Source organism: Caloenas nicobarica, chromosome 4, assembly GCF_036013445.1.
Source record: "Caloenas nicobarica isolate bCalNic1 chromosome 4, bCalNic1.hap1, whole genome shotgun sequence".
NCBI lineage: Eukaryota > Metazoa > Chordata > Aves > Columbiformes > Columbidae > Caloenas > Caloenas nicobarica.
In genome coordinates, this window is record NC_088248.1 from 11712631 (window position 1) to 11729199 (window position 16569).

Below are 16569 nucleotides of genomic sequence, written 5' to 3' on the forward strand. Positions count from 1 at the left end.
CGTAATGAATAAAAAATAACTAAATTTAAAGAGTTCTAGTGTGCTGTAAGGACTTAAGAATCCTCTAGATCATATCCAAGTGCGCATCATATACATCAAAAGAGTAAAAACATGCAACGTGGCACACAGCTGCAACCCCCTCCCATTTTTGAAGAGGGACAGCTGAAGATGTGTGCCTTACACCTGGCCTAAACAGGCTTTCAAATTCAGCACTGGGGCTTCTTGATACCACTTTTTCTTTGCATCAGAGGTGTAAATATACAACTCTGAAGCACCCTCTAAAACCCAACACAATTGACTAAAAGGCATAATGCATTTCATAAGCATTCAGATCTTATTTACATATGGAGTAATTATACTTTACTTGATAATAACAGATCGTGATTCCTGAAAGTTAACAAGGAAGCCATCCAGCAAAGGAACAAAAACTTCTCCAACATCTGAAACCACCATCATCTGAGGTTGAGCTAAGCTGCTTTTTACATTAAAGAAGTGAAGGACCTTGTTATAAGTGACAAACCCAACTCGAATTGCTGAGGTTTCTTCTTGCTCTTCTCTATAAGAAAAACAAAACCCAACTGGTTAGAATTCTGAAATTCTGCCCTTGCAATAAAAGCATTCCTTTGAAATGCAAGGCTGCTTTCAGATCATTATCTGTACTGGGGGCAACAAAGCAAACAACCACCAGGCAGATGTAATGACCTCAATCTTTGCCTTAGGTCAAATTAAAACACCCTGATAAAATCAACTGCTATATTATTTATTTTTGAAGAAGAAAATATTTATGTCAATCCTATCAGTTGTGCATCCCATCCAAGCAAGTCAAAAGTCCTTAAGATTAAGAATAAACCATGCTGTCCTCAAAACATGGAAAAGAGAGAACAGGACAATTATTTACAAGATACACTCAGAAAATCAGCTTTATTTAGAATACACTGTAATTCAGTGATGCTAATGACTGATGCCTAGTAAGAACACTAGCTAGGCTTGAATAATGTTTATTGATTTTGGTGGGTCAATCCTCTGGTTGCACAGGACTGCTTTTAATCAGCACAAGCTCTTAGATCTCCATAGCTGTGTATCACCCAGAAAACACTGTAGAAATGGCTCATGATGGCTACTAAGTTCTCAGCCCAAGGCAGGCTCACAAAGTGCTGCTGTGAGCAGCAGGCTCAGCCCCTGCTTTTGGGGAGGTAACTCCTCTAAGCAGCAGCCCACTGTGCCATGAGTAGCAGTACTATTAATAGTACTAGTCAGATCCTTACCAGGCTTGCGTTCCAAGTTTAGTGGGTTTTTTCTGTAAAAGGCAATCCTATTCAAAAAATTAGTCTTCATTACTAATAAAATGGCACTTTCTTATAGCAGGAGGGAGTTCCTCTCATAAATTACAAACCAAGCCTTTAGTGCGAAAAATGCCAGACAAGAAGTCTGTGGTACCTGCAGTTAGTACACACCAGCCCATATGCTCTGTACAGCAACATTAAACATTTAAGGAGCCTACTTAACTTACAGTGAGGTGTCACAAAACCAGCAAATACCGAGTCTGTAGTCTAATGCTCTTGTATGTTTGAGAGCAAAGAGTTTCATATTCAATGCTACTATCACACCAAAGGAATTTAATAACAGAGCCGTGGTATATAGTATTTCCAATTACTAGGCATTCATGGAAAAAAAAAATTTTTTTTTTTTAAATAAATAAAAAATTACTATTTATCCAGGGAGTGTTAACAGTCATCCTGAGCCTTCACCACAGTACAGCAGTCAGGGTCTGAAAACGTCCTCCTAAGCAGCACAAAGCCTTGACCCCACCAAAATCAATGGCAAGGCCTCCATTCCGTTCCACTGCAGTCAAGAGATTGCATTTCATGAGTTCACAAATGCTAGCAAAATCAAAAGTCAAACTAAAGAGGAGGAACAACATAGGAACACTTCTCCTGCAATTCTTGTTTATATTTTTCTTACAGCAAATAGAAAAAAACTGTCAGTGTTTTTCCTATCAAATCTGTTTGTCTTCGGGGGAGAGGTGGGGGAGTTGCCATCGACAGTTTCATAAGCATCATCTTGAGCTTTGGAGGGAAATAATTTTTCTTGTCTACGATCTTTAACTCTCATGTCAAACTAGAATGTTAATCCACCATTTCTGCTTTATGGGAATACAGCCAGATGAGAAGGGGGCTACTCTGTTCTAAAATAATATTCTATATCAAAGACACTCCATGAAGAAGCATTTTAAATAATTCCTCCAAAATACTCAAACAGATGCATTTCTGGATGTAAATTTCTAATCATTCCCAGCACTCAGACACTACTACATTCTTAGTAACAATTCAGGAGTTTGATGAAGGCAACGTATTATTAACTTTCTGCACATACAGCACTTTCCTACCTGAAAGAGAAACACCCACATCATTGAGTCCCAAAGTTGTTACACAGCAATTTTTTCAGATACTGCTCTTACCTGTGGCAGTCTGTACTGCCACACTTCATCCAATTTCTGCTATCATAGTTTTAAAGATTAGCTGTACATGTCGCAGCCAATTGCCTATGTAGCTCACACACTATTTAGTTCTTTTTAACATCTCAGAATGAGATGTCTGGATCATATGTACAGAAATGCATTCAAATGTTTTATTTTTTAAATTAGGCACCTAAAAATCATACTTGCAGAACTAGTTAGCCTGATTTTCCAAGCTCATAAGCACAATTCCTATAAACACATTTATCTGTATTTCTCTAAGTACAGAGTCAGGAGTTTCTGGTTTGGAACACATAAGTCTGAAAATGTCTGCTCTAAAATTTCAAGCAACTAAATAATGTGTTTTCTGTGCTGCGAGTCTATAAAAACACAAAGCTCTTAACACCAGGTCTTGAGCCACCTACCTTCACTCTTCCTTTGCTGCCTCTTAAGTTCTCACTTCGCAGCCACTTTCACAGGCTTAACTGGCCCAGGCCTGTACACCAATGGCCTTTTTGTTACACAGACACTGCTTTGCTATCCCAAGCCTTTCCTCTTCAGGATCTGAACACAGGGTGAATTCCCAGCACAGGGCTTTCACCTCACATGAGAACAGCAGAATATTTTTGCAGGTGTCTTTCTCCAGCAACAGAAAATGAACACAAAGTGACCTTCGTGTCTCAGCACCAAAATAAAAGTTTCACCACAAATTTTGGTGGAATGCCTCTTTTTTTTTATATAATTAATATCGTTTAAATACAACAGACAAGTCTCTGAAGAAAATGAAGTGTCTTTACTTTTTTAATGGTTTTGTTTTTTTTTTTTTTCAGTGGACATGAAAAATTTGGCCCTGCAAACAAATTATATAGCAGCAGATCTCTGCAGAGTGCTGGCGAGGAGAAGAATTAATATATCTTTTTTGTGACGTAGATACACTTGCTTTCATTCTTCCTCAACTTTCAAGCCTAGGTGTTCCTGAACTGCCAACTGCTTTTTGTTACTACACTCATGCCTTTTGTTATAATATCTTCAGAGTCATGACCAATCCTGATGGAAAGCTCTGAGATATGTCCAGGATAATATCAAACACTTGTGTCTCCAGTGTAATCTTCAATGATAAAGTACTTGAGAGGCACCTTACATGGACATCTGACAAACTAACCCCCCCACCTTGGACTGGAATTTCCTTCATGCACAAAGATCCCAGAATGACATATGATTAAAGATTTTTAACATATCCCAGATGATCTCAAGGATCTTGTCTCCCACCCTTCCTCACTTTGCTCCTTCCATTTCTTAAGTCTGTCCTCCCTCTGCAAGTATTGTTACTTGGAAGGCATTTTCTTTCTTTATGTGCTTCCATGCTTTTATACACCTTAGCTGAGAAATGTCTTTAATGAAAACTACACTAACATACTATACTCAAAACTACACTAAAATAATATATTGCTATTAATATTGATCAGCAGTAATACTAGTACTGTGTGTTTCATGCTCACAAAGCAAATGTGCTGTATTTCATAAAATGTTTGCTGCCTACAAGATTTGTTCTTCTCCCAGATACATACCAGGACAGAAAAGTCTCACAGCATAGCAAGAAGCTTTAAAAGTTTTGCTAATTAACAATAAAAGACGCAAGCCACCAGCACTTCGGCTTTAGAGAGACTTGCCATTCTTGAGTATTCTGGTTTTGATATTTCGATGCTTAATTTAATACAGCATTGCAATAAACAGAATTATAGCAGGTAAAGTGAAAACTACAAGCTTGAACATAGCTGATAATACCACTAGAGTTCACTATAAGAAAGGAAAAGAAGGCGTGCTGCATGTGCCGTTAGTATGACAGTTTCTTTCCATCTGTGTACTAAGCCCAGACATCAAAGTCTAAGAACTGCCAGCAGAGTTAAAATCAACATATGGTCACTGTCACCCCAAAAATGCCTGTATGGTAAATTTCGACATATTCTGTACCTTCTTTTTACCTCCCAAAGTGCAAAGCTGCATGAAAACTGCAGTGTAGTGAGTTAAGCAAAGCACACTTATGTTTCTTTACCTTGGAAGCTTATCTAGCAGAGTCTTCAGTTCATCACATATGAGTTTAACTAGGCCACTGTTTATGTTTCTGTATGATACATCAATCATGAAGATATAAGCCGGTGGCTTTGGAGGCTTGTTGTTCTACAGAAAAAATGACCATTCACAGGGAAAATTAGACAGTGTCCTGTTACATTTAAAAAATTTACAGGTGGTACCATAAGGCAATCTAAATACAGTGTTCAATTGTTTGAAAAATGCTATGGATCAGAAATAGAAATTATTGCAGAAAGCTGACATGTATTGGGTAAAGTCCACCCCTGCAATAAAACATTATTACTAGAAAACAGCATCCTAATGGAATAAAATATGGAAAGGGTAACAGTTTATTAGATAGAATGAAACACAAATATATTTTCTCCTGGAATTCAAGTGTCTAAACAAATTTGCCTTTTGCCTTTTTTCTGTACCCATATTGTTTTTGCATTCCCGGTATCAATATACGATGCCATCTTGTTAACAGAAATGCTTAAATTCAGTTTTTGTTAGCATTTGCCTCTACCAACTGTTAAGTGATTTCTAACCAATCTGGAAACAGAAAATATAACTTAGGTACTGAACCAGAATTAAAATATCTCAGTTCTTAGCAGGACCAAGTGGTGATCATCTGCATCCTGTCTGTCTTGCTGTCTCATGCTCCAATGCATTCTGGACAGCTGAACTGTACTTTCAGGAATAAGCTGACTTTCCGTAAGATGATCAGAGCATGAGAGTGGAACATTTAATGTATGTAACTGCTGCATAAACAGCAGTGACTTGGGCTGGTATGGATTCCTTTGGGCATGACTTCTTAGCATAGTCTCTTATTCATAATGTAAATGGCACACAATAGTGACATACACTACTGGCACAAGTTTTTATAAGTAAGAAAAAGTAGGATGAAGGTCTTTTGTTTTCAAATAAAGCAATGTAATGCTTTGAGATGTACCCAGGAAGGAGATAATCTAAAGTGAACACAGCAACAGTAATCATCATACTCCCTAAGCAAAGTTTTCCAAATTCTCATTAAGATGAGTAGTGGTCATTAATTTTTGTCAAATTCAGGACAGATTTTCCATTATACTGTTTCATAGCCTTCATATATAGAGTTCTGATCACCTACCAAATGATTCTTAAACTAAACCTCAGAAAACTCTATTTAAGAAAAAAACCATCTAACCCTTGAATTATGACTTATCCATAGTCCCTGGCATGCTTGAAACTAAACATTATACCCTTTGATCTCACTTCATTTGAATAATGTAAATCAGGATTAACTACTGTCAACTAAAACCAGGCAGTATTTTTAAAAGCTGCTCTGCTTACTGTATTTGGATTCTAGTTTCAAAAATTACATCAAACACTACTTCTAAACTCTCGTATCGCATCATCATTTATAAAGAATCCCTGAATAATTTCTGACAAATATATGGCAGAATTGAGGACTTGTGCTCTTGCCACATCCACTATAGCAGGAGCACAATAATGCAAAACAGCTGTTATTTGTTAACATTTTTTGTAGCTGTTCATCCTTGTCATTTGATAAGCACAAAAGGAAATGACTTTTCAGTTCTGGTCTTAAAGTGGATTTATAAAAGAATTAAACTTTTGTAACTTGGAACAAAATGAAAAAGGAATTATAACAGTAACATCTCTAAAATTTAATGACTTAGCATTTCCAGCACGTTAATTTTGTAATTTTGTTTTCTTTTTTCTAATATTCCAGGAAGTCTATGGACAGGTCTTTGCATCAAGAACACAGACCATACTGGATGTCTTCTCAAGGAAACTCCCTGATTTAAGTAAGCTCTATGGCAAAAGCCACTGCACTGCAAGCTGCATCGTGACGATGGCTGCATCACACAGGGTTACACTCTGGAGTAGAGAAAAACAACTGTGAGAATGGCACAAAGCCACACATAAGCTTCCAAAGGTTTAGGTGCCAGAAATCAGTAAAGCTTAACTGAATTTGCTGAAGCTACACTGGATGTACAGTAAGGATCTCACGCTGTATTTCTGTAATGCCTCAACACAGTTCTCTCCTGTTCTGAGGTTTAACTCAGATCTCAATAAAATCTATATAGGTGGTCTCAGGGATTTCACTGGATTCTGGAACAGCACTCTAGTGAGAAAGCAGAATTAAACCTGTTCATTTTCTATATACCAGTAATAATTTGACTGTCTGAGGAAGTGACTGCTATCTACTTCGAGACTTTATAGGATCCAATTGCATTTCCTAACCTTATTGTGACCTCAGCTCCTCTGACAGGAAGAAAATTATGCCTGATTTCAGCAAGAACAGAAAAATATGTCCATACTGTGGACAGATGAAGTCACACTTGCAGTTTTGTAAAATTAGCTAATTTAAGTAAATTATGCTTTTGGAAGTATCCAATAACAGTTCTATAATAAAAGCACCTACAAGTATTTCCAGTGACTTGAGTGGGTTTTGGATTAAGTTCTTCAGTGAGTTAATGTTAGAAGAGAGAACCTATTCCATTGTAACTTATTCCCGATCAGAATACTAAAACTAATCTTGCCAGGAAAAGATTACGAGGTCAAATTCCCTTGCTAAGGTTTTCAACATTCGGAAGGCAATTTAGGCGTCTGCATGTTTTCAAAATTAATAAAAGACATTCAGCTAAAATACAACACTGCATCAGAGTTTCAACCATATCCTCTAAACAGCGCAACAGGCTAGCTAGGACCAAACGAATGCCCCAGTTAAAGACTGGTGATCCACGACTTTACTGCACTATCTGTTATTCTCACTTGCTAGTCTCATATTCTGCAGCACAAAAGATCAAAACATAATAATGTAAGCTTAAATTCTCCACATCTACCTATATTTTCTAGAATGTTCCTGGACTCCAATGTTCAGCTTACATGTGCATTTCCTCCACTGAAGGTATAAAATTGTAAATTAGTTTACATCCTGGAAATACTTACTCGGCAATAATCCAAAGTAGCAACATATTCATAAGACCCCAGAGATAGCTCAGGCCTTTCATAGTGGTCTACCCGTCGGCCAATGTGGTCCAGATGTTGAAAGAAGAATGGAGGTACTAAAAGCCAACACAAGAGCAGAAAAAAAGGTTTATATTTTTGGAAGGAGGGGAACAAGCCAACAAGGTATTTCAACAGATACAATGTACTAATGTAGGCTCTTCTGTTACTGGATCAAGGGAAGAGTTTAAACACTTAGCCAGGTTGCACTGTTGTGGGTTTTTTTTCCCACATTGGCTTGAAAAAACAAGCCAAAAAGAATCCCACAAAATTCTAGTAATGCCAGCTCCTTTTGTATTTGGAGGATAGGGCATATTCCCTTTTTTCCCACCTATTCACTGTCAGGCTCGAGTAGGTAAAACTGACCCAGGTCATTTCCACAGGCAGGAGTCTGCCACCCTCAGGATCCAGACTTCACAGTGGCTGTTTTGTTAGTAGATAAGAGTCCACTCGTAGCTTAATTCAGATCACCAGAGCTCTGCAGAGGGACAGGGGTAAAACCAGCATTTTTCCTAAAGCCTGCACCACTTTATCCAAAAATATCACTTCACTGGAAAATGCTCTACCAGGTTCACAACCCTGGCCCACTGTACAGCAAAGAGCATTGGGCTTGTTGTATTGGGAAACTTCTGCAGCTACACATAAAAGCTGCAGAACTTCAAAGCATTAAGAAATCAAGTGGGTTTGCCGCCAACAATTGATACGCAGCTAGTCTCATGGCTGGAGTCACACTGAGGAGGAATCGCCTCTGGATTTTAGCTCCTCTTTCCTTCATCAATATATATTTAGAATGCTTATTTTTCACATTTTTGCTTGTAAAAAGTGGGGGAGGAAGGAGGGGCAGGGAAGGGGGAGGAATATCTACCTAGTTTGTTGGCCATTTTTAGCCCTTGTTAAAGTTCTGTGGGGTTTTTTTGTGGTTTTGGTTTGGTTTGGTTTTTTAAGAGCTTTCTGACTTGCATAAAAGACACTGTAGTAATACAAAGCATGATTTAAAATGACGCTGCAACTTAAATGTCTTTCTTAGTATGTTCACTGTGCATTTAAATTTCTCTTTATGAGAGTTTAAATTGCTAACAAACCATGAAATGAGTTATCTGCTATGCTTGCACAAACATTTGAGCATTAAGCAGAAAAGAAGCTGGAATGAGCCTGTCAAGGTTCACATTTCAGACTTGAAAAGATGACTGTATTAGGGAAAGCACATACTGCTGTGATCCAGCTGAGGAAATCCAACATGATACAAATGTCTAGAAAGGCTAGTTCTGGCAAAGCTTTGGGATTTAGCCAAGAGCACAAGAACAGTTATGAGTCACATGCAGCACACTTGAACAAATATGGCATGGTATCTTCTGTGAAAACCAACACTTGTCACAATAAGATTAATAGGTTATTTAACCGTTGCATCCACAGTCATGGACAGGACTAGGCTAACGTGGTTCTAAATATTTGGTTCTTGCTGGACATTTAGATTTCTTAAAGAAAATATTCTTCTCCACACAAAAGTTGCTTTCAGTTAGCAATACAAGCAGCTTTGTATCCTAAACTGATATAATATTTTTAAATAAAGTTTTGATCATATCAGACTGGACTTTGTGAGTCAGCATTATTTTTCATACATTTATTTTTTTAAATTGTACTGCACAAATTCTAAGTATTTTTCTTGGATAGTATTTTTTTAATTGTAAAATTGGCCTAGTTATCGCATCTCACTAAACTATTTTTTCATCAAGTCAGCAAGTCAAGAAAATAATTGTAGGGATACGGTTTCTTTTTAGTTTTATGGAATTTGTAGGAATCACAGATCAGAAAAACACCACTTACCATCATTTATACAACTGCAAAATCCACACTGGTATCTTCTTCCACCTTCAATAAACTGCATGAAGGGACACATATAAGCTTTGCACCTGTTGCATCGGATTGGTCCAGTCTCACCATGGTTTACCACATAAAGAGGTGCCTAGATGAAGCGGTATATGAAGTTATAAAAAGCAACGCAAACTTGAAACCAAGTAAAATGAGCTAGAAAGCTACCGCTCAGACTTGACTCCTGTTAGAGATCACCTAATTAAGAGATCATTAATTGTTCAGCTTTTACTCCAAATCTGCAGTACGAGTGGCTCAACCCATAGGTCCCCTGAAGGGCTAAATTTAGAAGTCCACAGGCCATATTCTAACATTTATCAGAAAGAGGGTAAGGATTCACACCAACAGCCTATGAAGTTTTGAAAGCATTGGAAGTTTAGGCCTCCAGGCTGATTTTCTCCAGCACAGGGTTTTTACAGCTCATGAAGAGAAATCTGCTGGAGTCAGGTGTTTCACCTTCTGTCAGTCTGAGCTTTTCCTAAAGAAATCTATTGCTCTCACCTATTGCACATGGTCTCTCAAACAGGTATTGACTAGAAAGCTGCTAATAATTTGTCATAAATGCTGCCCCCCAACGCTGCCGTGTTACATGCTGTACTAACGTTTAAATGTTGTCAGGGTGACCAGCTAGAGTAGAAGATTTAGAAGAAATACTAATATTTACTGAAGGGAAGTACATGGAGCAGACAAATACAGTATCTCAAGCACTTGTCAGTTTAATTACACTGACCATGCTTGCTTATAGCCTCTGCCAAAACCCACAGATAATGGAAAACATTTTCCAGATGCCTCTTGCAGTAATAACTGTGCAGCAACTGAAAGATTCCTGTGATTATACTTCATGTTAGAAAAGTCATACTTGAAACCACTATACAAATGGAAGTTTGCTCAATTATTTGTAAAACTATAAGGAGCATAAACATGTTCTGTATTTTTCTTCCTTTCTTACTCCCTTCAATCCCAATTAAAAATCTCTGCCCGTAAGAATAAGAAAGGAAATCCAGAGTTTGGACACATAACAGATCTCTAACAGAGGAAAAACGCTGACGGTCTTTGAACGCTAAAACATTTCCACTAGTACATTCACTTTTTTTTAAATTATTTTGTTTCTTCTTATGGAATGGACATATTGCATCTATTATAAACTTTACCTTTTATTGTAGCATAATAGTCTTTGAATACCTAGAAAATCATACATATCCTTCTAGCATTCACTGCTTACATGTATTTTATTGCTTGTTTATATTTTACAGAGTCTATTTTACCCATTTATTTCTCTAAAGGGTATAATGCTTTTTACCAAGGATTTTAAACACATGAGATTTTCACTACATGGGTTTCAAGTGCTCCCTCCTGCTCCACTGGGATATTATTACACTTTGTGCTCTTTCTTCTACAAAAATTGAGTTTACCACAAACTATACAATAATGTCATCTGGCAAACTGTCAGGGTCATTTTTCAGACATGAAAGCCTTGGCTATAAAACCTGCTCATCAGCCACAATCGCTTAATAAGTTTTAAAACTTCTGGGTTTTGTTCAGTATTCGGCAATTTTCTGATCATCATTCTGCTGTATTAGTTTAATAAGGCCTGGATCTAGTTTGCAGTTAATATTATTATAGTATCTGACCTAGTAAGGGGGGAAAAAAAAAAGACTAAAACAACTCCTGATGCATGTATGCATATTGATGCAGTAATTTTAAACCTTATTTTGATACATTTAAAGCTATCCAAGAGCAAAGAAAAAATACCCCCAAATGATCAAATACTTTACCAAAATTAAGACCTTTACATATAAAGCATGAACACGAAAAACAAAAAAAATAAATGTCAGAGCCTAAGTGTCTACGTTCTTACACATACTTAATAAATAAGCTTTTTAAAGACAGCAGAAACAAAAAGAATTTTTTTTCTTGTCTTTTCATATTTTGAGTGGAAATTTTAGTTTTTCCCCCTCTTTAAGCTTCCTTTAAAAAATGATCTATTACGAAGTCCTTTTTAAATAGTGGAGTTAGAGCCCCAGTAGCCTAAGGGTTATGTTTGCAAAGATTTACACAAGTTTAACTTTCTGCATTAAATGGTTGTCTTGAAGTTAACTGCGACTACGTGCAGTGCATGAGGTTAAAACGTGCTCAGGTCTTAAGAAAATAGTATCCACAGGCAATGCTCTGTAAACATACACTAGGCTGGATTCTGGTTTGTCTTACCCAGAGAAATAAAGGATGAAATACCAATAAAATCATACGGCAGCACCTAGCTATTTTTTCTTCCTAATAAGATTGCAGAAACTTTAAAAAAAAATTAAGGAAAAAAAGAAAATCAATGAAGAAAAACCAAGCAAAAAATATGCCTGCAATAGAACTAAGGATTTTGTCTAACAAAGAACAAATCCTGCAAAAAAAGCACTATGTGTACCTTTATTGATTTATTCATTTGGATTTTTTAAAAAATTAAATGGAATTTACATTTTAGTATTTTCTTAAAATAATTTAAAACATTACTTCAATAATGAACATATCTAATAATAAAGCTATTTGTATGATAATTTCAGAATAAGCACTCAGACCAAAAGCATCAAAAATCCACTTCTTGATGTGAACAACACAGTTGTAAGAGAAACTTTCCTTCAAAAAAGCTGAAATCTTCCGGGGCATTACACCACGAGACCAGACATTCTACCCATCAAGAGAAATGAATTTCTGACTGGGTGTGTAAACTGCTATCGCATTTCCAAATGTCAAAATAACTTCTGCCAGGGCAAAGTAACTTTCAAAAAAACCCAAAACGTAGATCTTCTGGGAATTTACAAAGACAAATAATACTGTACATGCATTAAAAAGCATAACATAGAGTAATAGGTTTAAACTACTGAATATTTAAAAGAAAAATGGTCATAAAAAGACATGGTACGAAAGAGGAAAGTATTGTTTGATGTGCTCCACTCTCTGTAGATGTCACTGTGTACCAGAAGATAAAGCAGAGATCTGTTTATGGTCCCGTGGAAGTCAGTGGCAAACTCTCATAGAAGCAGGGGAATAAAATAAAATAAACTTTAAAAAAAAAAATAGTTGTGGGGGAGGGTTTTTTGCCTTTCCACCTCTAAAGATTTCCTTTCTCTCCTCCCTTAATTCTCTACCAATAATAAGTCAATCAAGTTAGATATCTACCATAAATATTTGGACATTTGCTATACTTGTGGAGTTGTTATGGCCTCACACCTCCCTCCCCCCTCATTTCTTCAACAAACCTTTGCTCAACTTGCCTGTCTAATCAAGAACAGAGACGGGCCTCACAAAAAGGAACACTTAGGTATTAGTTGTTGGTGTACCAGCGCTATCAAAATAGAAATATTTATTAAAGCCCATGACTAAACTAACACTTGGTAGTCTAAATCAGAAGAGGACACATAAAAGATATGCCTTTCATGTAAGCCAGAAGAGTAAAGAGGCAGAAGGAATCAGTTGTGCTGGGAGGCAGAACATGACAGTTTTAAGTTAAAGCAAACGAAGACTGGGCAGAAGAGATGGGAAATGCTCTAAAAGACCTGCAGAAACTTTCCCTTGTCTGGAACCTCAGGGCCCCACTGGAGCATGAGTCCTGAAAGCCGATCTGATAAACCATAGCTTATCCCACTATTAGACCAAATATAGCTGGGACAGCAAGCTTTATTTTGGAAATATTTCAGCAAGAACATCTCTCAGGAGTCAGAACAACATCACAAAGCAATAGATAGACATTGGTGGCACAGCTCCAAGATGAAATACATCCATAAAAACTTCCAAAGGGACTGTAACCTGCACTTTAAAGGCTGAGAAAGCTGAATTACTATTGCTTGCTTTAAAAATGAAGTCCTGATCCACTCATGAGGGTTTCCTGTGATGCCTGCAAAGTATCACTATATTCATATTGCAGGATCTGAGCCACAGCTGGAAATTATAAGCGTAGGACTAAGAACTGTGATGAAACTCAAGATCATCATGGCATATCTCGGTAAGACTTCCTAAAGAGAAAAACCACGAGAGAGTCTCTGGAGAACAAAAGAGGCATCCGCAAACAGTGAAGCAAGCTAGCCATTTATCACACAACAAAATAAAACATGTACAGCATCTGTTTTCATTGCCAGGCTTGCATATAGACTGGGCTGCACAAAAATACTTTGTAGCTGTGCTGCAAGGCAAATCTTCACATGCAATGGACTACCTGCCACAGCCAAGGCAGATTCCTATCCACTCCTTGACACATGCTCTATCAGTACAGTGACAAGTCTGCATGAGGAGCTGTGGTTTTGCCCTTCGTTTGCCTCCACCATCAGTTGGGTGCATTTAACAAACCAGCAGTGAAACAACAGGAACTCTGGCTTATCAGAAAGAGACCCATGCAACTTGAACAGTTTGCCTACATCCAAGAGGAGCACAAAAACTCTTTCCATAAGTGTAGTTTTCTATTAGATCAGTATCTCTATCACACCCTTATTCATCCCCGCAAGAAGAGGAATTTACCACCAGTTTTTCTATATGCTTTTGAAGAACATTACCACTGGCAAACATGGAGTGTCACTCTACATCATACAACATCGTATACTACTCACGACAAGTTGCCTTTTCAACCACAAATTATCTCAGGGCAAACGATTCTGAAAGCATGGTCCAGATAAGGACTATTTGTTTAAAAGGGAAAAGCATCTCACAGGTTTAGAGAGCTGCACAGATACCCAACTACTGATGACTTCCAACACGACAGTTCCTTAAAATGATACTCCATGATCAGCAGCACTACAGCAGAAAAAATATTTTATATTTCTGATGTACAGTGAACATTAAACACTGTATTTGCATGGTTGATTAACAAAAAAGAGACACAAATCTGCCACCTATTCAATCCAAACAGTTCATTAAACATATAAACTGTGCAGTTTGCCAGCACAACAAATTTATAAAGGCAGTGTTTCTAGAATTACTTTTTACACTGAAATTGATGCACATCTAATTATTAAAATGTTCATATGAGAATTTCAAAATACACTATATAACGCAGCTTTCTAATGAACAGAGGAGAAGGGTTTTGGCCAATTATGGTAAATCAAAGAGAATTTTGAAATGTAACACTGATGTTCTTGGGGAAAAAAAACCACCACCACCACAACACAAAACCAAAACAAAAACCAACAACAAAAAACTAGGTCATGAACCAAACTGTCTCTGTTTCCTAGGACTGTTGAAGGGGTTTGTTTGCTTTTATTATACCGTCATAGATTGCTTTTGAGAAAGATTAACCAGTCTAAAAATAATCCCTTGGTTTTGAGTTGCTTTACTGATTCACATTAAAATGTCAAGAAAGCATTTCCCTTTGTGATGTTCCTACTGTCTTTTATCAGAAGCCATTCCCTCTGAAGACAGAAATGATTTTGCATGTTCTTGGTTTGTACATGGTCAACGCTATCAGCATCCTCAGCTGACAACTCAAGCCAATTTGGACTATCTCCTCTGCAAGGCTCACAGCAGGTTCAAGTATTTTCCATAACAGTGCTTTTTCATCTATTTCCTTGCTTGTTTGAGGAACTGCAGCACAGCTAAAGCATCAACCATGTGATTATCTCTTGGCTTTAACCTCAGTTTTACAGGCCATATAAAAAAGCAAGAAGCATGTTCAAACTTTCTTGCTCAGAAACCTTCCAGACCAAGGCTGAACATTCACCTGCATACATGGCAGTGCAAAAAATACTGTGGCATGGTAGGTGAGTTTCAAGTCAACACTGCACATGGGATATGATCCAGTGTGTACAACAACAAATAGAAAGTTAGATCTTGATTTCAGTGCATCATACCTCAGGCTATCCTTGAAATTTTTACTCAGCATTCACTTTTTAAGGGGAGTATTGCAACTGAATAGAGTTGGCAGCTTGAAGAGTGTAAATACAGGCTACTCTAGTCAGCAGAATAAGGGTTTTTAAAAACAAGATGAGGATGGGGGGAAAATGCATGTAATAATGATAAAATTTTGATGTAAAGAAACACCAAAATCAGTTAGCTTCTTATTAGAACTTCCTTATCATACAGGTGACAGAAGGAAAAAACAAACGACAAAAAAGTTTACTATCCATGTTTAAGAGAGGCACCAGAAGTTCCCCCAGTGATGATGCTGGGCCAGGAATCTCCCGCATTAACAAGTCAGCCCTCTCCAGCACTTCTCAGCTGTGAAGTGCTGACTGTTACTTGGATGTACGGACATGCTGTATCTCAAGTGAAGGTCAGCAGCCAGGATTAACTGATGATATAAGCAGGAGCGTGAAATTGGATAATCAAGAAACTGTGCTGAACAACAGACTTTTAAAATGTTTGCACTTTGGAACAAAAAGGTCTCAACCTGCCTCAGTCCAGTCTGTACTCATCCTAGCAAGAGTGGGAGCTGGTACAGAGGCACATACACAAGAAGAGGGCAAAGAAAGGTGTAAGAGACAGACAAAACTACTCTAGGACAGTGTCAGTCCCCCTCTCCATCCCCCACCCACATCCCTGATTCCTGTTAGCACTCCTGAGGATGATATACACACGTTACATCATGAGAGAACTTGGATTCATGCCTGTGCTAATCCACAGCTCTGCTTCCCACATATCAGTACCATAGATGGTACACCACTGCAGTCCTTCTCTGAGATTAGTAGGTATGATTGTCACACTAGCGGTAAAACCACTAAAAAATAAGACAGGCAAGTTTTAGGAAGCTTCTCTACAGAAACAGTAAGTAATAATTACAAGGAGGTAGTCTAGGTTTATTGATCACAAGTGTTTCACAATAAAATTAGAAGTTTGATTTTCAGTGATTTATTCTCTGGCTTGAAATTCATTCAGCACTGAACAAAAGATATTTAGCAAAATATTTTACAGAAGTAAATACAACTCTTAAAGACATCATTTTTGCAGACCACTGCAGGAGAGCCCTAGACGATCTTCAAAATAGCAGACAGAATTTGGGCTCCACATACTATTACTACTGTCTTCTCCTTGACAGGCCCAGTCTCTTACATGTGCTGTATGGTCACACTATTGTCAGTTTACTCTAAAACAAAATTTTTCTTTTCTGCTAAATAGATGACAAATCTAACACCACAGTTTAAAATACATGCACAGCCTGTAACACATGAAGATAACAGGTAAATGGACATACC

At 37.5% G+C, this 16569-nt stretch overlaps 1 protein-coding gene across 10 annotated transcripts in view; it reads right to left on the bottom strand.

The window, feature by feature from the left end:
* SEC24D (SEC24 homolog D, COPII coat complex component) overlaps window positions 1-16569 on the bottom strand; it is a 215781-nt gene that overhangs the window by 11445 nt on the left and 187767 nt on the right. For all 10 annotated transcript variants that reach the window (XM_065634358.1, XM_065634356.1, XM_065634359.1 and 7 more), the window contains 4 exons: window positions 9359-9497; window positions 7478-7593; window positions 4509-4633; window positions 365-556 (listed from right to left, as the gene is read on the bottom strand). In XM_065634358.1, the coding sequence (XP_065490430.1) occupies window positions 365-556; window positions 4509-4633; window positions 7478-7593; window positions 9359-9497 (572 nt within the window). The remainder of the gene's footprint in view (window positions 1-364; window positions 557-4508; window positions 4634-7477; window positions 7594-9358; window positions 9498-16569) is intronic.